This window comes from Pungitius pungitius, chromosome 2, assembly GCF_949316345.1.
Source record: "Pungitius pungitius chromosome 2, fPunPun2.1, whole genome shotgun sequence".
In the NCBI taxonomy this organism is placed as follows: domain Eukaryota; kingdom Metazoa; phylum Chordata; class Actinopteri; order Perciformes; family Gasterosteidae; genus Pungitius; species Pungitius pungitius.
Window position 1 is genome coordinate 6000091 of NC_084901.1, and position 23883 is coordinate 6023973.

Sequence of the window (23883 nt, forward strand, 5' to 3'; positions counted from 1 at the left end):
GAATAAATCAGCTTCTCTGACGTAGTGGAGTTATCTTGTAATGCAAAGAGGACAAATTATGTGGCTCATTTATTATCTCTCAACCCCCCCGATCTATTGCGTAACCTCTCGTAGCGTTTGTGTAAATTGTGTAAGCACCTTTTTTTTTTTAGTTCATGACACTGAACTCACAGCCTTTTTTAACTCACATTGCTCAATTTGGGGGATTTTGGGGGTCTCATCTTTCATCTCTTAAAGTCTAGCTGCAGCTTGGTGCCTAGCCTCTGGAAATGCTGCTTTATCAACAGGGTTTCTAACTGATGAAACCTTGGTCCCACTTTTACACAAGGGCTGTTATGGGTGTTTTTAATTGGCCGAGCTCCGACAAAAGACCTCTGCTGCTCCCCGGGACAGAGATGAACTCAAAAAACGGACAAAAAGAAAAAGAAAGCACAACAGCTTTAGGGAGGGTTCTCAATAGAGACGGTGTTGAGCCAAAAAAACAAAGAGGCGCTTGGTTTGACACCCAAGCTGCAAAAATATGTTTCTGAGCCCAAAATAAAAAATAGGGTGCACTCAATGTGTACAACACTCTCTCTACCTCAGCCACAGCTCAAGTGACCCTGTGCTCCAGAAAGGCCGAGGCGTGTTAAAAAAACGCCGCCAAGCTGAAGGCGACGCCTCCTAACGAGCACGCAGGCCCACTGCCGAGCTCGTTAGGAGGTGTACTGGTATAACGGTATCTACCTAATATTGTTTTAATGCTTTATATTGTTAATGTATTACAAAGAACTCAAGCTCCAATATTCTTTTAACTCCAGACAACAATCAACGCGGTTTCTCCCACAGTTCATCGCACAGCTGTGTCGAGAAATACATCAAATCACCTGATTTTGGATCCTTAAAGTGTTCTTGAGCGATTGTGTCAGTGGAAAGCAATTTGAGGGCTGACATGCAAGACAATTGTGTCAGTGTAAAGAGAAGAAGGAAAAACGGGCCTCCTTCGGCCTCTTTTCCACTGCTCGTCCCGTCAAAGAATCCTTTTTTTGTCTCTGAACTCTACTAAACATGTTTCGTAGGAGCAAAACAAACCCATCCCCATGTGTCTGGGCGCCTGCTATTGTGGGCCATTTTTGTGTTTTGGACATATAATACTTCCATGTTGGTCCCTCAAACACTGGTCGATACATGAAGGGAAACTTGTCTTGGGCACTTTTGAGAGAAAATGTCCATTTATTTGTTGATTTTTATTAGAGTTTGGTCCTCCCGTAAAAGAGAAGGAGGCATTCCTTGTGAAACAGAAGAATTGACCAATCCTGAGAGCAACATACGACGTAAAGAGACTAGTTTAAGGAATTTGCTTGATCAGAGCTATTTTCTCTACTTTCACTTAAACTAAATCTTGACCATCGACCGGATTACCAACCCAGTTTACAAAGGGGGGAAATTATGAGATTATGAGTAAAAAAAAAGAGGAAAGGGCAGATTTGAATTCCTAAATTCGATAGGCTTGGGGTTCTAATCAGGGGGGGGGCGACCCACTTTGAAACACGTGGGATCAAGACTGAATATGAGAAATACATGTGGTAAGAAAGCATCACTTGGAGACTCTTTAATGAATCCGAACTGATCCTTTCTCTGCTCTTCCTTGAGGTGCCGGGTGAGTTGATGCTACACCACTGCCCTCTGCAGGCCATATCAACAACAAGCTTGCATCTCCCTCACTGTGTGTGAAAATGGTTCTACATTTTTTAATGGGAGCATAATCTCATCAGAAAAGTGGATCCACTGAGCTATTTCTTCTTGGAAGACTTTGTGTTGCCTGTCTTGTAGATGCAAACTTCTATAACATGTTTGACCGTATCGGAGCCAGAATTAAGTTATTTTCTTACGTCACGTGTGCGCAGATACCCGCCTTTAAAAAATAATAAGTAGGGCCGGGACTCGATTAAAAATATTAATCTAATTAATTAGAGGCTTTGTAATTAATTAATCGAAATTAATCGCATTTTAATTGCATAAATATTTGACCTGAGAACAGTGAGAAGTCATTTTTTTTCACATGGATTTTTATTTTTGTTCAACCAGTTCCAGCAGACAAGTGTAGAAATAGCATATTTAGAAATATAGTACTTTCAGAAATTCAGGTAGCCTATAGGTAAGTAGACCTTCTGTAAACTAGGTTTTTTTAAGTAGACCAATACTCTCAAGTACATTCAGAACATTGGTTATTTTTTCAGACGTGGTCTTAGTTACCCTGGTCCTTAAACCAGTCATCTGGTGCAGTGTGGGTTGGGTGTGGGTCCTTGTACTCGGAGTCGGGCTAACGTCCATGCTAGCTGCTAATTGTTTTGCGTTGAGGTGATACTTGAGGCTCGATGTGAATTCCTTGTTGCATCGCTTGCACACAACCACGCTCTTATCGACGCTTCCATCCGTGTGTTTATTATAATAAGATTTCCCATTCACGGGGCCACCCGACACGGTCTCGTCAGCTTCTTCGTTCATGTTCACTGTGGTTTGTTGTTGTCTGAAGTTATGAACGCTAGTTGGTGCTCCAGTATAATCGGTCCTCCGAAACTCATCCAGTGAGAAACGTTCCACGGTGCAAAAAATAAGTATAAAAATGCGTAAAAAAAGTTTAATGGGTTATTTTTTGTGTAATTAATTAATCTTAATTCACATTGTAATTAATTAATCGTAATTAACGCGCTAAAGTCCCGGCCCTAATAATAAGTGTCTAAAAAGTCCAACCCAAAAGGTGAGAGTCCTATTGGCTCCGACGACCATTCACCAGTATTTCATGATTCATTTCAGTCACACACAATTACTGATTTGCCCAATGTGTCATTGTTTCATTCTGTGTAAACTCGTGCCCTGGCCTTCATGAGCCTGGTTGATTGTTATCCAGCCTCCCTCAATAACCCCTCCACTCATTTCTCTTTACCGCAGTGCAGCTCTTGGCAGGTCCCCGGAAGGTTACCGCGTCTCCAGGGCCCCAAAGTCACAGAGACGGGTTAATGTCATCGGACGTCACAGCCTCATTCACTTGGACATTCCTCATCTTCCAGGCTATTCACTTTTAATCCTGTCCATGGACTGCAAGTAAACGATCAATATATACGATCTTTGAACTAAATATAATCTTAGTGGTTTTTGATAAATAAGTCGACCTTTTCACAGACGTTTTTCTATTCGATTTAGCATCTAGGGATGTTTCCAGTATATTAATACTGTAATTTGTCATCAAATAAAGTCTTCCCATTGAGCAGACTTTTCTTCTGTAAATCAATATAAAGTTAAGTGATTTATTAGCAGCAAAAGAAATTTAGGATAATCTTTTTAATAATGATTGAGTTTTTCTACTAAATTAGGTTCACCAGAAGATATTAAGATTCATTCTAAGCAATCAAACTAAGTCAGACGGCAAAAACATCTGCTTGTTGTTGATGGGTGTTACAGTAAGACATCGTTCAATAAAAAAACAACTCTTTTATTCATTAGACTTAGTGTATTTGGTTTGACATAAATTAGGCTGTGAATTTGATTGTCATTCTTCCAGATTAATGTAATGTGAATATTTGATTATATTAAGTCTGGTTCTTGTTACTGAATTACTAAAAGTCTAAAATAAAAAAAACACACACAATGGCATTCTCAACTGCTACAGTAAACAAACTACACAATCATGAACAATTAGAGCAAACAAGTTGCATTTTCAGGAAATATTTCTACATTCAGTCAGTTTATTATTAAGCAAGTGCTGTGTCTGATGGGGAATGTCAACCAAACAGAAGGAATGTATTGTTTAAGCAGGTATGTTCTGCTATTTATTACTTTTCTAGAACATCCGGCTCTTGTACAACTTTAAAGCCGTGTCAAGGGACCTCTTATGGTAAAGAAGTGCTGCTTGAGTTAGTTATAGATCTTCGGCTCAGCCTCATCTGGAGTTCACGGCCTTTGTTGTCCTGGCATTAATGAAATCCGCTTTCCTGTAGCCACCCTTTTGAGAAACAAAATGTGGATTATGGACACTACATGTTGTACTTTATATTGCAGAGGTTTTTCAGTCCAATATGTGTTTGTTTCACATTGGTGCCCCCCAGTGGTGGTGTGAAAAAAAGCGCACTGTGGCAGAAGAAATAACAGAAGCTTATGGACGGTTTACTGAAAGTATCCTCACAGTGTAACATATCAATATAGAATGGAGCAATTTTTCTGCTGAGTTTGATATGCTTTGATAAGTAGGTACACACCTTCTTGTAAGCACCACGGAGATCACTGCGTTTCCACATGATGTGCAGCAAGATGCATGCAGCCTGACCCGCTCTGGTTGGTCCATAACTAGAACATTAGGACACAAAGTTCAAAGAATGTGAATGTTGGCGACCTTTTTGCTTCTGGAGGTAAATGGGAGGCGGCGCTCATACATTTGTCCTGACTCAGTCACTCAGTGATAATAACGAAACGGGGAAACGATTCAGTGGAATAGAAGAGCTCTTAATGACGAGTGCTGAGGTGAGCGCAGACCGACCCTCTGTCCTTGCTGCTGATGTTGATGATCTTCTGCAGGGCTCCCTGGTTGAGGATGGCCCTGACTTGCTGCGTGTCACCCTGACTGAGGTTAATCAGGATCTGACAGAGGGAAGCCGTCACCTCGGTAGGCAGGTCGGTGCCGGTGTCGTCGTTGGGAAGCATCCCGACCACCTCTGGCAACACCTGCTTCACTTCAGGAGAAGGAAGCAAATGAAGAAAGTTTGCAAAAATTAGAAGGTGTGGATCGGGGTCCGAATGGATGATTAATCAAATTCTTGGTGCGGCAAAACAATGGGGTTAGTGTTTAAAAACTCAAAGCATGTGATGGAAACAGTTACCGATGTCGGGTTGCAGTTCCTGGTAGCGCGAGAGGTTTCTTATTAGAGAAATGCACGTCCTCTTCACATTACTCTCTCCCTCCTCAAACATCTTCCGGACATGCTGAAGGCCATTTTCCCGTTGAACAATAGTAAATGCTATGGCTTCGGTCACCTGCCAGGCCACAGAAAAAATACATTTCAAATGTGTGTAATACATGCTGTTACTTTGAAATCCCATTTAACAGGTATTCATACATAATAATAACAACTGACTTAGGTTGCCAATAAAGGTTTGTGTACATTAACCTTTTTTGAGTAAAAAAAAAAAAAATCTACATTTGAATTTGTTTGGTTACTCCTGTGAATCCTTGGAATAATTGTCACAGAAACACGTATTGTGCCCCTTCTATACGTTACTTAAGTTCAGCCAGCTTTTGGAGGGGTTTCATCACTTGAATTCCTCCATTATCTTGTGCTGAAATGATCTGTCATCCCGTTTAGTTCCATTCCTCCATCACCTATTTTAAGTCTAATCACCAGACCAGGTGCATTAAATACCGTATATTGTTTACTTAATCATTAGGCCAGGTGTAGCCCCACTAACGTGTTAGCAGTGAATGGCGGGTGTAAGGGTTTGTTGTTGTATACATCTGTGTTCCTCTTTACAGAATAAAACTGAAGGTATTCCTCCGGCCCATCTTACCGCTCCGTTCCCAGCTGTGATGTTCTGCAGGGCCCCGACGGCGGCCTCCTGGGTGTAGTGACGCACACTGCGGGCCATCAGTGACAAGTACATGCGGATCGTGATGGCGCTCCACAGCCACTCGATGCCTCGGGGGTTGGCCTTCTCTTCCAGCAGGGGGCACTTTCGATCAAAATGCTGCAAAGAAACAATTGATGAGCTGCGGGTGATTTCTTGTCAACAAGAGGCAGCTATTATGCATCAGACTACTGATTTATGTAGTTGCTTTTGAATCTTATTGTGTCTCCCATAGTGCTTTTTGAGTTTGCTTAACATGGAAGAGGCACCAATGACATTATGCAGCATCTTCATCATTCTGTAGATGCACAACATCATAAAGAGCTTAGGAGCTGCCTGAAGGACATGCATGCTTGGATTTCTCTCCTCGCTCATAAAAAATAGAAAAAGACAAATATGATCAGCCTCTAAGATGATTCGTTATGGGTGATTGAACCTGCTGCAACATCTGTCTCAAATATAATAGCCTAAAAAACAAACACCTTATGTATTGAAAACATGGATTATTGCCCGGTGGGATTACCTCTGTGATCTTGGCACTTCGATGAGAAAAGCAGCCAACAGCCTTCTGCTCGGGAGCCAGGTTTTGGAGAGATTCTCCAAGATTCAAGGTGTACCTCGTGGGAAGCTCGGCCTCCATCTGATAAGACAGGTTGTGAAGGATGCAGACGCAGTTCTCTGTGGACTTCAGAGAAGATATAGACACACATCTAATTAAATACAGTGCGGCGAGCTGTTTAATTGCATAGATACAACGTAATAGTTCAAGCAGTTTTAAATTTGCAAGTTGGATTAGAGTTTATTAATTAGATATCTCTAATCCAGTGAGAAGCAAAGGGATTTGTGTTAATAAATAGATTTGCACTACAGAATAAAAAGAAGTACAAGGTCCAAGTGTGCTTCACAAAATTTAGTATTTTAAGAAGACGAACATTTGCATTTCACCTTGTCATCAGTTTTATGGTCAGCTACGGCTCCGCGGATGTAGTAGACCAGAGAGTCAATGAAGTTCTCACACTCCCTCATTGCTTTCCTGCTGTCTGGACCAGCAGAGCTCAGATTTCTGCAAACGAAAACAGTCTTTTTTGATTTGTGTGTTTTAATCGGATTCCAAATTCCAACCTTATTGTGAAACAAATAGAGTCAAACACCTAGATGTAAAAAGTCAATAGAAGCAGTGTTTTGGAAAGGAAGGACCTCGTTTTCGGTCACTGTAATCCAACTTCCAAAAGAAAATACAACAATTAACGTTCTGCCTCCACACAAAAGGTCTACGTATAAATTGAAGAGAAATTCATCATTGTTCTCATCCACAAGGACTTCAAAACGTCTGAGAACAAGCTTGCTGGAACTCGATAAGCAGCGAGGATGATTTCCGTTCAGCCGAGAGGGGACCGAGCCCCGTGAATAATTCAGGCTTTACCTCATGTGACCCGTCTACCGTCGCCATGGGAGAAGTGAGTCTGATATCTCCGGCAACAGAGACATGGTCTGAGCGTCTTAGTCTTATACCACAGCGGATACATTGTGATTCAACACTATGTCATAAAAAGAGAATGTGTTTTAACAGTATTGTGATCTTTTGTTTTGGGGATTATGCTTCATGAGAAAGCAACGTCAGTTTTCATTCAGATACACACATTGATGTATTGTAATCACTTTTTCTATTTTTGCCCGCAGCATGTTCATATTTGTGGTTTAAATTAAATATTAAAAAATAAAAATAAGGGGTTATAACCAACTAACTGTTGGTTATATGAATTTGTGTTATAAAGCTTATGCTACCAGGCTAAGACGGTGGACATTATGCCCGCTTAAAATGTCCACGTTACGTCACCATCGTGGCCTCATTAGCGGCTGGTCCTCACCTTATGAAAAAGTATGATAACAAAGTGTTTTGTGTAAATGCTCACATTGTGTAATTAATTTGTTATGAGCTGGGTAACTGACACCTGTGGCGGTGTCCCTTTACTTGGATCCGTTAAATCCACACTGCAAAAGCGGGCAGAGTCTCAACAACAACGGGAGCGTACCGCAGGCAGCCGGTGGCATTGTAGAAAGCATCGGCATCAGCTAGGAGCTCGTCTTTTGGGTTTTCTCCCTCAGAAATGCCCGAACTGGGTTCCAGAACGGACTGGGTGAGGACCAGTAAGGCTTCTCTGGAGAGGCACTCCTTCAAAAGGTCATGAGAGGAGAGGTTCCACAAAAGACCTAGGAGTGAGATGGAAAGACATCCCAAAATGTTAGTGTACTCCCAGCAGTCAGTAGCCTTCTATTCCGAGTAAGAAAAAGAAAACGTACCCGTTAGTTCTCGTCGGGTCTCCAAATTACGGCTGCTCCTCAGCGCACGCAAAATATTGTCCAGGCCGTCGTTGTCCTTCACCTCCATCTTGTTTTCGCTGCTCTGGTACACAACGTTTCGTAGCGCCCCGGCGGCGGCACACTGCACCACCTCGTCGTCACTGCACAGGAGCTGCAAGAGCTTTCCAATCCCACGGAGGTAGTACACCTGGGAGGAAGAGGTTAATCAATGAGGGACAGATTCATCGGCACACATTCAGAAATATTCATACTCAGCCACGTGTTCGATGAAAGACATTTATACCGTATCTTTGGTTATTGATTAAACCTCCCTGTCTGGATGTATTACCCTATTAAATGTGCCTAACGGGAGACCACTATCAAGCAAAGTTGTATTTTACGTATACAACTACCAGAAAAATCCATTTTCAATCACTGAAAAATTGATACAATGCAAGTGAACATGCCATCTTTTTGGCATCATCACTCTTGAGGCAATGACTCTGTATGTTGCTGGCTGCAGAGATGAGCGTGTCCTCGTCATCCAGAGTCAGCAGGTTCACGGCCCTCTCCAACGTCATCTCCGCGGGCTTGTCCTCTGACTGCCTGTGTGAGCACACAGCTATGGGTGAAAAATGCTCCACTCTAAAAATGTCCCATCACACATCAAGCCAATGCAGGGGGGGGGGACGTGATGAGACGATTACTTTAACACAAAACAAAAGACACGAGCTTACAGCGGCGTGACAGTCTGAGAATGTATCCGCTGGATGGGGACTGGATGCGCTCCCGTCTGCCTGCCCGTGTCCACCTCCACGCTGGTGGCCGAAGGCGGGTACGAGTTCAGCCTGCGGAGCCCCTCCCTCCTGGCCCGAGCTGACCAGGCCACCCCGGGCGAGACCGCGCCGAGCGCGGCACCGCCGGCTTGTCCCCACGCGCCGCCGCGTTCCTCCTGATGGAGTCCGGTCGTGACTCCAGCAGGACCCCAGCCGCAGCCGTAACCGCGGCCCTGCCGAAGCGCCGCGTTTGCGACCGCCGTCTGCCGCTGTCTGAGTGACCTCCGGTGGAGGGTGCCGTCGGCAGCCGTGGATGCGAGCGGCCGCGTGCCGCGGGGGGCCTCCGAGAAGGCGTAGCGGCGAAATGAGTCGGCGCCAAGCGAGCAGTCCGGCGCGCCGCTCGACTTGCGTGACCGAGCGCGCCCTGGGTGGGTGCACATCCCGTGGCGGGGGGTGCTGTGGTTGAAGCAGTCGTGGGGTAACTCTGGGCTCGGCGGGGGGGACACTTCCACCCTCCTCGACGGCCTCAGCACGTTGTTGCTTGATAGAGAGCGGGCGGTGAGGCCCATTCCAGTCACCTGTGAAAGGAGAACTTAGTGTTGCTATCTGGTTTACTGAGCAAAAGGTCCCTATAAGGTCAATTAGTTACATTGGGTTATACAATGTTCCACTGGTAACTGTGACTGTGCTGTAAAACAAAGACACTGCACTATGTTGACAATCTTACTGTAAATCTCCCCAAATAAAGTGCAATGGCAAGCAAGAATGTTTGGCTGACAAAATGTAGTAAAACCTTCTACAACAACTCATAAATGTGACTAAATATATTACAAGGATTGTTGTAAAAAGACGGAAGAAATACCAAGCTTGTAAAAAATTTCTTTTGCAAAATGCATATTATTTACTCTTCTCCCCTTCAGTTTATAAAGGACATACTGTACCTAAATCACTGAGTAGTGATTAGGAGGGAAAAAATAACCCTGACCAGTAATCAGTTGGCAAAATAAACAATAACTATTTATTTTATCTTGTCAGTTTCAGGGCTCCGAACACCTTGAGCTGACACAGTTTGAAAGTCACAAGTGAACTATAACAAAAAGGTAAATAAGGTAAATGTAAAAACATCTAATACGACCGGCAAGCTCTGAATAGAGCAAGAGCAAAACATTTGACTACATTCAAATAACTGAATACGCCGAAAATTCAAAGAGAGGACATCTTAAATATGTAAAGTAGCCGTTGGAACGTCACCTAATTAAGAGTTTATCTGGGGAAAACAACAATAAGACCTTTTAGTGAAAGAGGATGATAAATGTGTGTGTGTGTGTGTGTGTGTGTGTAAGTAGGCATTAAAAAGATACCTTTATGTTTGGTAGAAGTCCATCGGCAGCATCAAAGCTCTTTGCCGTGCTTTTCTGTAAACGGAGACTACCTGAAACAAGTTAGGAGGTTCTGTTGGAGTGTACGGTTTCACACACTGTAATTACCTGAACGCTTGGCAACACTTCCTCAGTACAGAGAGATGAGTCCTGGCCTGAGCTACAGAAGAAAAGTACTCGGTGCTTGTATACTAAAGCAAACCAAAAGCACTCATTTGCATTGAGAAAGACTGAACACGGTGACGGGGAGAAGCATGCGAGAGAAAATAGATCCAGTAATTATCTTCTCAGAGTATAGTGTTACAGGACATTGCATACCAAAATGATTAACTAAAAAGTAAATAGACAGAAAACAACTCGGGACCTGGAGGTTTGAATGCATCCTTCTGCTAAACTCTAAAGATTTGCTACTCTTCTTCAAATCTTAAAACTTTTTACTTCGGATTAGACAAAACAATCCCGTATGATTGTACTACATCTATTAATACATGACTCATCTTTCATGCAACAAAATCAATGCGGTCTTGGAAATTACTTTCTGTTGATGACGGACTAAAGATCTGATCCGCCCACATATTCATTTAAGGCTGCCAACGCATAATGCATGACGTACAAAACACAGTGGAAAACCCTTTATGTGAATGAAACTGCAGGAACCTGTTGCACTAGCAGAATACTACGAGGAATGCATTCCAAAACGATCAGCCGGCTACACACAGGCATTCCCATTGTATCGAGGAGGACACGTATGGGTCTGCTGAGGTATAAGTGGTATGTAATAATAATAATAATAATATTTTACCTGTTTAACAACTAATTGGCACTTTACATGGTAAAGACAGAAAGAATAAAAGCAGTAAGCATCACAGGTTATGAGCAGATTTAGATTATTCATTGGGTTATTTTCTCTAATAATACAATTAAATGAGGCAATCCGAAATGTGTAGGAAAAAAACTATCTCCCCCCAAGTCAGAAACACAATCAACCAGTAACACTGGTCTTAGACAATGCTTCATTCAAAAAAGGCCGTTTTATGGTTCAATTAGATGTTAAAGTTCAACCTATATCTAATTAAACCATACAACTGCATATATATATATATGTATGTATATATACACACATTGATGTAAATAAATATGAACAGGGGCAGAGGGACGACAGATAGAATTGCATTATTATTATTTTTCATCATGGCCAAACACGTCATTCGAGAACAAAACCAAATCAAATAGTCGCGTGTGCAAAAAACGCCTGCGTGCTTCTCAGGTGAAACTCAGCCGTGTGTTGGTCACAGAGAGAAGGGGGGGGGGGGGGGGCGCGCCTCACCGCTCGACTCGCTCTTCCTCGCCCTCCGGGCCAGGGTGAGCTGGACCTGCCGGTGGACGCGCAGAGTCCGGTCGGCGGAGCTCTCCGTCGCGGTGGACGTGGGGCTCGGGCCGGCCGGCAGAGCCAGGCTGCTGTCGTCCAACGCGGAGGAGTCCGGCGCAGGTAACGCAGATTTAAAAAACTGCTCCTCCATTGTAGACAAAGCGCGCGAAATAAAAGAAGAAGAAGAAGAATCCGTCCAGGGGTCTAGGTGGGTCGCTTCAGCGATGGGTGCTGGTTCTGGATCGGTGACCGGCCCTGCTTTGTTGTCCCTGTGATCATTAGGCGGGTCGATCTGCCTTTGCTGACACGCCGGTGGGGGGCGGGGCTAGAGGCGAAGCACCTGAGGTGTCAGGTGTCGCCGCTGGCTGGTGCTATATAAATATGGTGCTAAATGTCGTTATAAATCATTAACTTTTAATTGATACGTTTGCATTTGTGACTATACTAAACTATGGAATTGTTTATTTTGCATACCCCTCACATCTGATTGCATTTCGGCGCAAAGCTTTGACGACATTGTCTATCATTACAATACATTACATGTTGTTTAGCTGACGCTTTTATCCAAAGCGACTTACATTGCATATAACCCGTGCATTACATTTTTGCCAGGGGAGCAATTAGGGGTAAGGTGTCTTGCTCAGGTACACTTCGACATGGCACATGGGGCAGCCATGTCGAATATAATCTATAGATATAATTCAGATGTATGGGGGTGTGGGTGAAGGAGGAGGGGCGGGGTTTGAAGGATTGCATCAGACCCTTGTGAATTTGGCACCTTTAGGGTGTCAGAATTGCCCAGCATAATCACTTTTCCACTCTGAACCACATTGATTGTGATTGTGGTATTTGTGGACAAAAATGCAGATTTAGGGGGTCCTCTGAAGGCTCCTGCCAATGGTGGTAACAGGGTCAAGATGTCATCTGTCATTCCTTCTGAGAATGGAGGGGTGTTGGTGGGAAGTGGCACATATCTTTACCCTGGGGCCGATAGAAGGTCCATCTAGTCATGTCTCCTCGGCTATTGACACCACTAAACCTTTGAAAATGTTCTTTTCCTTGAATTAAACATAATTAGCTGCTGGGTATCTCCGTGTTTCTACTTCAGGAAATCCCTGAACATATTTCCATTACAAGATTGAATGAGAATTCAACAACAGTATGATTTTCCCACTTTAATGCAATCTCAAAAACAATCTCCCCAGTCTACGTCATCAAATCACTTTCACCATAAACCTTTTCTGTGCATAGTATCCATGACAAAGCAAATCTCTGGATACATCCATGTGACATTACAATGTGTTGAGCAGACAATCAAGCGGTGGACTCGTGTGCCCAGGTCATCCTGCAGCTTTTGTACATGAGCACATACATGTTACTCGTCGGGCTGTCATCCTCTGCCTTACGCTTCCTAAAAGGTGCGTTCACAGATCAGCATTTACAAACGGAGGCTCCAGGAAGTGGAGGAAAGACGCGTTTCAGCTGAAAAACATCAAGCTGAATGGGTTTATGTTTAATTGATGTCATCCGGATTGTAGTAAAATCTTGCATGCTCTGTTATGTGATGAGTGGTATTATTTTTTTTTAAAAGCATGGGAGGGGGGGTGCCAGTGGCACTTTTGTCTTAATTTAAAAAATGTTTAGATCTTCTTTTTTTTTCCCAAAATCAGTTGGCCATAAATGATGAAGGTTTAAATAACATCACAAATCTTCCCACCTGAACACTAATACGTTTTGCAATTTGGCACATTGTACTTCACTTTTGTCACGAACGCACACACAAACACACGCACACAAAGGCTTGAGGTGGTTGGAGTTCAACCGATTGAACAAACTTTAAGGATAACTGAATTGGTGCATTGAACTGAATAAAACTATGTTAAACAGCATGTGATCATTGCAGCTGAATAAACCATTAAAAAAAAGTCTGTCAAAGGTATGTATATGGAAACACTTTTTCAATGTCTTACCAAAGCTTTCACAACATTCCCCTGATCAGTACTATTCTACCTCAATTGTTTGAATACCAAGATGCTATGTACATTTTGTAAAAAAGAAAAAAAAAAAAAGAAAAGAAAAAAAAACAACATTTAACTGTCGCTGATTATTTTTTTTCCCGGTCTAAAAGTTAACTTCTAAACTGATAGATGGATTTCGTTAGATCAGAATTTTAAAATGCATTATTTCAACCACTCAATTTCACACCAACCATTATATCCTAAAACCGTGGCACATGGTCATCGACACAAATATACTGTACATACTTTCCTCGCTGGGTTTTCAACACGTTGGTTTTATCCTGCCATTTATACATTGTTAGAAAATATATAAAATTTTAAGAGAAATAGTACAGGTACATTCAGGTTAAAAACATGTTAAGTGTTTCTTTTCAAAGCTATTTACAAATCTCTGTATAGTTTTGAGTCGTCATTCAGCCGTCAACACAGGAGTGAGTAGGTGCCTCTTAAGAGAAAACGCTTCCGATTTGAGCCTCTTATTCTTTGGATTTCTGTCTTGATATATTTAACACATAGATGTCATTGATGTAGAATATTTTTATATATATATCCTAGGGACCGTTTTTGCTCTTAAAAATGTTTGCCTTTTTTTTTAGTGGAGAAGCCGACGGGATACATGGAGAGAAGAAGACTGGGATGACAGAGAAACACTGGCGTTACAAAGGATGCGTCTCAGACCCCACGATGCACCAAGAATTCCACTTGTTTAGGCAGTAACCAAAGGATCATGATCTAGTATTAAAACTAAAGTATAAGCTATAATGGGTCTTTTTTTAAACAATTTCTAATAATTCCAACCATTAAAGGGTTAACTAAAAAAAAAAAAAAAATCTAAAGTTAATCCAGAATCATAATAATGATGAGACATGATAAAAACTGCTAACTTCTAATAAAATCATCAAAATCTTCTTATTTCATATCCAAAGTCGAGATAAACTCAACAGGACCCCGTAGCGGCGCCTCATAACTCTGAAGAAAAGGATTTACACCATGAAACACTTTCACTTAGTGAAGACGTGACGAGAAACCGTAACATAAACATAAAGGTATGTGGCTTTCAACAGTCGGGGTCATCAGTCGAGGTTAGTGCCTCTGGCTGCAGTTTCCCTCTATGGCCGCACCCTGCGTCGTGTCAAAGGATATCGAACAGCACGCCTCCCGTGGTTACTGAGGTATCTACTCGCTGACAGTGTTACTTTCTCTGAGGAAAGCAGTCTTTGACCTTTGACCCTTGACATTTACGACCACAAGGCATTTGTGGCACGACACTTTCCCTTTTGATCTGTTGTAGGATATCTTTTGTTGATGCTTTTCATTATAGACAAATTCACTTAGTAGGGGAAACGTAGATTACATTGTGTAAGGAAAATCCCAGATAGAGGACACATTTTAAACATAGTAATGCTCCGGTGAAGTGTGACGTGACGTATGATCATCCTGATGATAGACATTATTAAGTCTGGAAACATTCCTCGCATGGATGTGCTTTGGTGTCAATTACTCTTTTATTGACTTGAAAGCACTTCCAATCTGCTAAAAATAAAATTAAAAAACGTGACCATTAGTGAGATAAAACCACAAAAAAAGAAGAAAAAAAAACCCACATTCTGTAAGGCATTCCTTCACCAGGTCATTCACGTCGGCCGACTGTGCAGCTTCACTCCCCCCCCCCCCCTCAAGCTCTAGTATTTTCCAGCAAAAAGAGAAAAGTGTTCTTGAGATATTCACAGTCTTTACGTCAGAGACTTCCCCTGCCCTGTCCCTCGAGTCCTCAACACAGTTCTGTTGGTGGCCTGAGGTCTCTCCTGTAGCTAAGACTAGCAATGATACATACAGGAGAGCCGCAGCTCTGTAAAAGTCATTAGATTCATGCAAGACTGTACAGACTTTCAGTGCAACCGTCCCAGCTGGACAGCCCACGCGGCTTAAAAAAAAAAGAAAAAGTTAAAAAAGAAAAAGAAAAGGTGCAGTCCTATCTGCAGGAGGGGCCCAACACGTTACCCGTCGAGGGCGAGGTCGCGGTGGCGCTGTAATGGGGGTAGTTGTCGTTGGGCGGCGGGCCCGGGAGGATGGAGTTTCCGTTGGTCGGCGAGCAGCTGAGCTGCAGCCTCCGCAGGTACTCGGCGTGGACGGGTTTGTGGCTCTGCAGCACTTTGATGGCCTCGTCCACGGTGAACCACTCCCTCTTACGACCTGCAGGGGGAAACAGAGCGCAGGGCAAGGGTTAATAAAAAAGGAAGTTGGGTGATCCTTGTATTCCTGGTATTACGAGTGCCAGAACTGCAGAACGATAACCCTCATCCCGGTACGGAGGATGCACCGGACGCTTTCACCCTCTTCCACAACGCTCTCATACGTTGCATCAAGGCTATTTCCTCTCATACACGAATCCCATACTCATGGAATTCATAAGCTTCAAGGTGTTGCTCTCTTACGTATCATGTAAAAGGCAATAAAAAACACGCACACGACAGCACCTGCAGACATTAGTGGGAAGCTGAAGGGGAAACCGTACCGATGTTGACGGAGTCCTCCCAGGCCTCCAGGGTTTCTGTGACGGTCAACACGTACACGTACGTCCGGTGCTTCCGGTCTTGGTTTTGCTTGAGGGATCGCAAGGGAAGCAAACTGAATACTTAATGATCATATAAAAAAACAAAACACGTGTGAACATATATTTTTATCCTTGAAAAAACACAGGTCTAAACCAAAACATATGAAACACAATTGTACATCTCATGCGACAAACAAAAAGGAGAAAAAAAAGCAGCCCTTTTAAAGCTTGCGTGGGGACAACAAAGCGAAAGTGAGACGAAGCCGTGTGAGCTTACCTCGAACACGCCGAGCAGGCGCCCTAGCTTGCCCTTCACGCCGGCCTACAGAACAAATGAAGAAAACCATTTAAAGCATTTGTTTTCGTCCCGACTGGCTCTAGCGTCGGCAAAGGGCACTTCTTTAAGTTTGAATGAAGAGCGGGTGGAAACATTGGAAAAGCAGTGCCCAAACAGCCAACTGCATTCTGTGGCGAGACAATGAGTATTGTGTACTGTATTGTGTACTACACATCAACGTACTGAGCCCCGCTGCAACCTCCCAGGTTTCGTTGTGATTTAGGAACGCTTGCGGGAAAAATGACTGAAACAAACAAAAACAAAAAACGTTCAGAGCTGAAGTAGAGAATAAATCCCAGTGCCGAGCTCAGTTTTGCACTCTGTGACCTCACAGCTGCTTCAATATAGGTTTTAAAAGCCTCTTAAAGATGCAACAATTTCTGTCTCCCCCTACTTGAGGCCTTAAGGACGGTAAGTAGTTCTAATAATAGGAATCGTTATCAACCCTCGGTAGTCATGGAATAAAAACTGCGGAAATGTAATTATGTCCCTTTCATAACAGTTAACAGTTGCTTTATTAATTCACAGATATCAAATGACTGCCAGGACAGATGCCATCGCCGCCCCCCCCCTCCCCCAGCATACTTCACAAGTGTCACTGTTGAACAGATGCGTCCAGGGGGGTCAGGCCGCCGGCGTCCGTGAGGCCGCAGGAATCCAACGAGGAGCCAAGTTTAGCCCGCTGACGTAGCCGGGGACACAGGGTTCTCAACCAGAGGGAGCGCTGGGATACCAGCGCACTCCTGGCTCGCCCTCAGCTGCGGACACCGGGTCTCGGGCCGAGGCGCACCTCCACTTTTTTTTTTTTTTTCTTAGAAAACGGCAGTCGCGTAAACCAAGGGGGGGACGACGGATATTCGCGGAAGACATTTTAAGATTTCCGAAAAAAAGATAAGTGTACTTTCTATGTCCTCAATGTGTCATCTCAAATGGGCCCTAATAGGAAACACTGCCCCAGGAATTTGTCAAGTCATTTCCTGTAACTAACTATTGCAAAAAATCCCACAGGTTGAACACGTCGCGAGCAATGAAGACAGAAACAGAAATAACAGAGACATTGCTTTGCTGCTTTGATTACCTGTTACACGACAAAGAAAAAGGGCTCTTTCCACCCCCACTTCTTCTATGTGGCAAAAAGAAAAAGTGAAGTAACCGTTCATTCACCTCCTCAAACACCTCTCGCACTGCGGCGCCACACGGCTCCTCCTCGGGCTCCATCCCCCCTCCGGGCACGATCCACTGCTCCGGGTGCCGACTGCTGCTGACCAGCAGAACCTGTGACAGAAGGAAACGGTTCACCAATCGCATCTGAAACATGTTCCCTCATTTCCCCGTGATATCAGCGTGCCCCTTTAGACGCAGGTTAACGGCCACATAAAAACGGAAGCGAGGAGTCCCTGCAGTCCCTGAGACGCACGGACTGAAACTGAGCTCGACATGACCCATGACCCCTTCGATTCGGGCCTCCAAGGCAGACGGCCGATAATTGGTTCAGCCGCTGCTATTTATTCTCTGTTGCTGTAGAGGGGATCCAGAATGCACCGCAGCGCTGGTAGCTTCAAATATTCAACCCTGACACAGCGTTTATGGTCTTCTACTATGGAATTGATCAAATACACACATTTACACATGGTACTTCGCGGCATTTCAATTGGAAAAGATCACAATAAGTTATTTTGGTTAAAAAAAAAGAAAGAAAGAAAGACAGCCCATTCTAACTGGAACAAAAGGGAGGCATTTTTTTTGGGGGGGGGGAGCTGTGTTGAGGCCAGTTCCAACACACATTCAGCCAGTCAAACAATGCAAGTGCAACATGCATGAGCCAATCAGAGTCAGCGAGGGCTTCCCTAAGCAACCAGCAGGGCTTGAATAACACTAAACTTGCACTGTGCACCGATATGTACGGATCAGATGTGTCCATGTCTGCATTTTCTACCGGTATCCATGTATGAAATCGACCACAACAAGACTCGAGCACACCTGCTGTAAACATTGGAACAACTCGAGCCATTTGCTTCTTAGTAATTAAAAGCACAGCAGGATGACAGCGATTCCAACAGCGGATTCAGGTGCAGAGCCTTCAGGGGTTCATTTAACCGCACGTTCTACATCTTGCGGCGTGTGGTCTTCGGCCACTTGTCCGTTTTGATACACAAATGAATCAGTGACGGTAAATACACATGCATTGAAGAGAGAAAAGCGTGTTAAGCAGCTTGTGCAACATATGTTGACATGCAGATCACCATATCCGGTAATCCGCCAGAACACGCAGCCTGTCGCTTCATCTCATCGGCTACATCTCCCCTTCACCTTCTCTGATGCACGCGCATTCCGATGCGCCGCTAAGGCCAAAGGGGGGGGGGGGCCCGAACCCGAGAGGACGGCGAAGGCCTCGGGGCTTCGACGGAGAGCGCTTGCAGGCGGCCATCTTTTCTCACATCCGCCCAAGCCAGACACCTGCTTCTTCCCGGGTCCGTGTCATCGGGGACAAAAAGGCGGGCAGCGGGGTGGCTATTCATGTCAAGCACGCCGACGTGCGTCAACGAGGAGAGGGAGGAAGGGGCGTTCGCACTAGTACAACAGCAGGCTTTTTCAAGGTATAAGTGGTCATGTGCAGCGAGGGAAATGTCACCCGCTGGAAGCCTTGTTTCCATACAGGCCATTATTGGGGGGGATGTACTTCCATGCGGGTTGGGCTATTTCAGTATCACGGCGGCCTTTGTGTTTTGGGCGTGTTTGAGAGTCAACCCGCCTTCAGAGGGCAGCCAGAAAGGCCTGAAAGGAGATCACGGGTGTCGACTGGTCCCAAGTCAAAGCGGGGTGTTTACAACACAATAGCCAGCGGCTAGGACAAACAGGACACGGCCCAGGCCACATCGAGTTTTATTTTGATGAATTTTAGTCCAACCAGCACGACGAGACGTTTGTCATTGGCCAGCAAGCACTGAGGCAACTGGATGAGTTACAAAAAAAAAAAAAAACTGGGAATACTAGTATTTGAGATAAATGTTTAGACTAATCTGCTCCCTCTACCGACTCAATTTCCAGTGATTTGGAGTCAATGACAAAGAAGATTTCTTGACCCAATTCATACTCATGACCTTCACTATAACTTTGGAAAAGAAAAAAAAAAAGAGGGCGCAGACGAGGAAAGGCCAAAGTTAATTCGGTGAACCAAATAACTCACACGCTCGTGAAAGAAAGGCCGAAGGGTAAAACTGCCCCCACAAACACGCACTTATATTTGGAGAGAGGGGCGTGGAGAGAAAAAAAGAAACCCCGGAGGGAACGCGGCAGCGTTTCTCGGTGACATCTGTCGGTTCTGCGACTCGTGCCGCTTCACAGGGGCCGGCCGCGAGTGAGGGGAAAAAAAAAAGGGAGCTAATTCTCATGTGACAACCGGTAAATCTCCCACAAGTTAATGATGAACACTACAGACGAATGCCCCGTCTAATCCGTTGTGCAGTCCTGTAACGGATTTAAATAAGAAGATCTGTCATTCTTAAATTTGATATCATATTCTGAGACGTGGCTGTAAAACACTATGACAGGGAGCCCCCTGGCAGGCCTCAAGAAGGGACAGCAGGCAGGGATATTCTGGAGGACATTAACACCTCCTACCCCTCCCCCCCCCCATAGCTGTCAAAGAAAGAAGGCCCATGAATGCCAGGGAGACGGTACGAGGGGAAGTCTGAGACACCGAAAAAGACATCCGCCGACGAAAGAGTGTCGACAAACAGCAGGAGAGGCAGACGAAGAAAAAAAAAAAGAGAGAAACTGAAGGCAGTACTTCTCTGGCTTCCTGCTGAAGCATCCACTCACACTGACAACCCCCCCCCCCCCACCCCCCCCAGGTTGTAGGATGACATTGTTTACAATCCGCTGCGGTATCATCAATAAGCCTCTGGGTCATACATTCCTAAACATGCTGGTTACAGTTGAAACGATCCGATTTTTTTCCCCGCTTACTCAGAATTAGGGATGCACTCGTGCCATTATATAAAACGTGTTTAAACACGGCCGAGCGGCAGTTTCTCACGCTTTAAGGTTGCTCCTGAATCATGAAGCAAACCAAAAGATTTGAAGGGAACTTAACCTTGATATGAACATTTGTTTTATTTGTAGTCTGGTTTCGGACCAATCCAACTCTTTTTTTAGCTCAGTTTTGGCTGTTAGGCTGCTAAATATCTCACCATGTCCACCTGTTCACTGCTAACAGTGTCTGCCTGTACAGGTCGTCTCTAGGAGCGTTTTAAAGTAAAGTTGCAGGTCAGAAAAACCAGTCCCTATATAGATCAGAAATGATTAGCAATTTGAGTCAGGTGATGATTCTCGTGCCTTCTTATTAAGTCACCAGGAGCAACCCAGTTGTCTATTTAATCACATGGTCTGTGGTGAAGAAAGAAAATGTTGAAATCCTTGCAGGTTCACTTTGTTGTGTGAATTCGGATTACTTCCGAGTAGCAGTCAGGTAAGAATGATGTGATGAAATAATTTCTCAGAAAACACACCCACACATGTGCGGCTTAAACCGTGTTTAATCAGAACATCTGTAGATGGTGGGGATTGTTCAGAATGAGTGACTTGTTTCTGCAACCAACCGATGTGGGGGGGGGGGGCGCTCTGAGCTTGCGGTACCAAGCCACTCACGTGTTGTTAATTCAGCCCGGTGCCCTCCTTAGTCATCACTGGCTTCCTGTTGTCCCGTGTGGGAGAAAGTTTAATTGTGGTGATCCAGAACCTCGCCCTCGGCTCGCACCTTTCCTCCGAAAAACAAAAGCGGTTCAACAGAACGTACGGCTCCAAATCCCCCACAGCGGAGTCTCCTGTGTCATGGAAGTGATTGTGTGCGCTCTGGCGTGTGTGTGTGTGTAAAGGAAAGTTTGATGACACATGTGTTTGTGTCTCAAATGGAATGGAGAAATTGTTGACACCCAAAATCCCCATCGTCAAATTGGCTCTCGCATTTCCAGCAGCGCGATGCACTGGCATCGGCAGACAGGTCGGTAGAAGGCGGAGGAACCCGAAGGTCGACGGTCACACCCACACTCCTCTGCCCTCAGTGTTCTCCAAATGTTCTTTAATGTGATTGCCAGTCAAGAGAAAATACTTTACAGGTACACGTTGTTAACAGCGAACTCTACTTTTAGAAAACCTACGTCAGCGTCCCATAGTTTTTAAAAACTCCAAAATAATGATGACATAACAGTTACACACGTCTAAGTAACCAGCCATCTGAGTGAGTGTGTGTGTCTCTTACGGTCTGTGTGTCATATGGCCAAACAGTCCAGGCAGGCTGTTTTGACTGTATATATGTAAACAGTTTGTTTAAGCAAAACCCCAAAAGAAGAGGCTAAATATAGACATTAGAGATTTAACCACAGAAAACAGAGATTTGGTCTTAGAATGTACTGTTGGGGGAAAAAAGGTGATTCTACTTATTTTGTTATTGTACTGCTACGATTGACCTGTAGCCTGTTGAATAGTGACGAAATCACCCCGTATGTGTTTTTTTAAATGAGGTTTTGGGGAAATCACAGGACGGAAATCCAGTTTGACGTGGCTCGACTGCACTGCATTGTATAATCACCGTGAAAGGTCTTTTGAGACACAAAAACAACACGTGTCCGCAGCCCCCATATGCATTATTTACACAAGCGAGGGCCCTTTAAATCCTCATCCACATAGATGCTACGCAGCTGCCCGCTCGAGGCCGGTGGGATGCAGCGTGATCGTGAATGGTCAGTACCTGACCCTCCCCGTCGGGATGTTCAATACAATGGATGTATAGTTAATTCACAATAGGCTCGAGGCTCTCTCGTTTGTGTCTCCCCACACAACACACGCCGATGAAAACCACTCAAATGAAAAAGGGAGGAACGTGCAACAGAGCGCCAGGACACCTTCGCGTTAGCCGCTTCAAGTTAAGAACAAGCTAGGCGGAAGTAGAGTAAACCTGCCTTCACAACTAGAGCGTTGCTTTGGAAATGAGCAACGTTTGGGCTGAAGTATTTGGTCGGATGTTTTATTTTGAAATCCCTCACCGTTGTGGTTTGTTATTAATTGCGGCAGCGTTTGAGAGCAGCTTTCCCCCCCTTTCGAAACGCGCTTCGCAAAACTAGCCTAAACTGGATGGCCCAAGGCGCATCAACAGCAGCAGCACGGAAACACAAACCAAACTAGCGGCATTGTGACACACACAACAACAACGTCAACGCATCCTGCGTCTGGGGGGGCAGAAGAATACGCCCAAAACCCCCGTGCGTAATATTAAATATACATTTTCAAATTTTAGTCACAACCCCTCCTGTGCCGTTTGAATGACTGGGCGCAGTCGGGGCACGACTAGGCCACGAAGTCACACACAGCCCCGGGATTAATGACCGTCTGGTTGGGTTTCTGCGGAATCTCTCACCTCTTCCTCGCGTTCGTTCTTGAAGCACAGGCACGCCGCTCGCTTCTTGAAGCCCTCGCCGTCGTATGTCCTGGTCTGGTTGGGCTTGAGCTTCATTGTGGATTTATTGTGTCTCCTTCTCGGGGTAAAAATAATTTTAAAAAAATAAACAATAAACCCGACAAAAATAAGAGAGGGAAAGGGACTCCGGCGAGTTAACAGCACGCCCGCCGCATCGCTGCCGCTCTCTGCACCCGTGCTCCGAGATGGTCAGTAATGAGGAGGAGGAGGAGGGGGTTGTTGGGAAATAACCCAACCGGGGCGGGGGGGGGGGTACCCGTCAGACTATCCCGCTTTTCCTCATTAGCCGGCGCTCTGGCTGCCGTGCTGTGATTCCCGCGCGCGTCGAGGTCCCGCAGGCGGAGGAGGTCGTACGCGGTCCGCAGCCCACACAGCACAGAGCCCCGCGACGCTCCCGTTTGCGCACGGCGAGCTGACTCACTACAGTCGAACGGGCAATCCGGAGCTTTAATACACACAGTGTCACTCCTCCGAGGCAGCGGCGAGCTCATTGGTCGCGGTGGCCTCGGTGGGCGGGGCTACGCTCCCGGTAAAAAAAAAAAAATCGGTAAACAGCGATGATTTGCGCGGATCTCCAGCGTCGTGCGTGAGGAGCACTCCCACTGGTGTAGAGGGTGGACTCACTGATGAGGATGCCCACACGAGGAAGGCTTGTTATTTATTGATCTTTCGTTTAGGGCAGTTCTGTGAGCGCGGTGCAATGTCTACATTCATTCTCAACTTGCTTTTATCTGGTTATTAAACTGTAAGATGTGATAAATACATAGTCCTATAACTTATCTTCCCTTCTTTGAAATGGTCTTTTCTTACAAATATTTATTATTTGGGGCTTAGGGGATCTTGAACCTTTTGGTACTTTTTTATGTTAATGCTGTTGTTAGATGTGTGTTTTTATGCCCTATAAATAAACCAGAACACATTAAGGAAGAATCATTTCAACATAATTTTTTCAAATAGAACTAAATATGTTATAAATGTCATATTACTCATCGCCAGGCCTCACCTCTCCTAAACCTCGACTCAGCTCAATATTAATGACATCAAGAAGAACAAATAAAACCAGCCTTGAATATATGGCA

The 23883-nt window shown here is 44.6% G+C and overlaps 2 protein-coding genes across 2 annotated transcripts; both read right to left on the reverse strand.

Moving 5' to 3' along the window:
• Window positions 1-3390: 3390 nt before the first annotated feature.
• pkp2 (plakophilin 2) lies at window positions 3391-11721 on the reverse strand. Its single transcript, XM_037462673.2, has 13 exons — window positions 11379-11721; window positions 10034-10104; window positions 8634-9250; window positions 8364-8502; window positions 7897-8104; window positions 7629-7806; window positions 6541-6658; window positions 6119-6280; window positions 5539-5715; window positions 4854-5007; window positions 4514-4706; window positions 4236-4323; window positions 3391-3982 (listed from the first exon to the last, which is right to left on the reverse strand). Exons 1-13 carry the CDS (start codon window positions 11569-11571, stop codon window positions 3920-3922), a joined length of 2361 nt encoding a protein of 786 aa, XP_037318570.2. The 5' UTR covers window positions 11572-11721; the 3' UTR covers window positions 3391-3919.
• An 861-nt stretch (window positions 11722-12582) lies between these two features.
• nudt4b (nudix (nucleoside diphosphate linked moiety X)-type motif 4b) lies at window positions 12583-23228 on the reverse strand. Its single transcript, XM_037461578.2, has 5 exons — window positions 22745-23228; window positions 17494-17604; window positions 16270-16314; window positions 15954-16041; window positions 12583-15631 (listed from the first exon to the last, which is right to left on the reverse strand). The coding sequence occupies exons 1-5, from the start codon at window positions 22838-22840 to the stop codon at window positions 15411-15413; spliced, it is 561 nt and encodes a 186-aa protein (XP_037317475.1). The 5' UTR covers window positions 22841-23228; the 3' UTR covers window positions 12583-15410.
• Window positions 23229-23883: the final 655 nt, after the last annotated feature.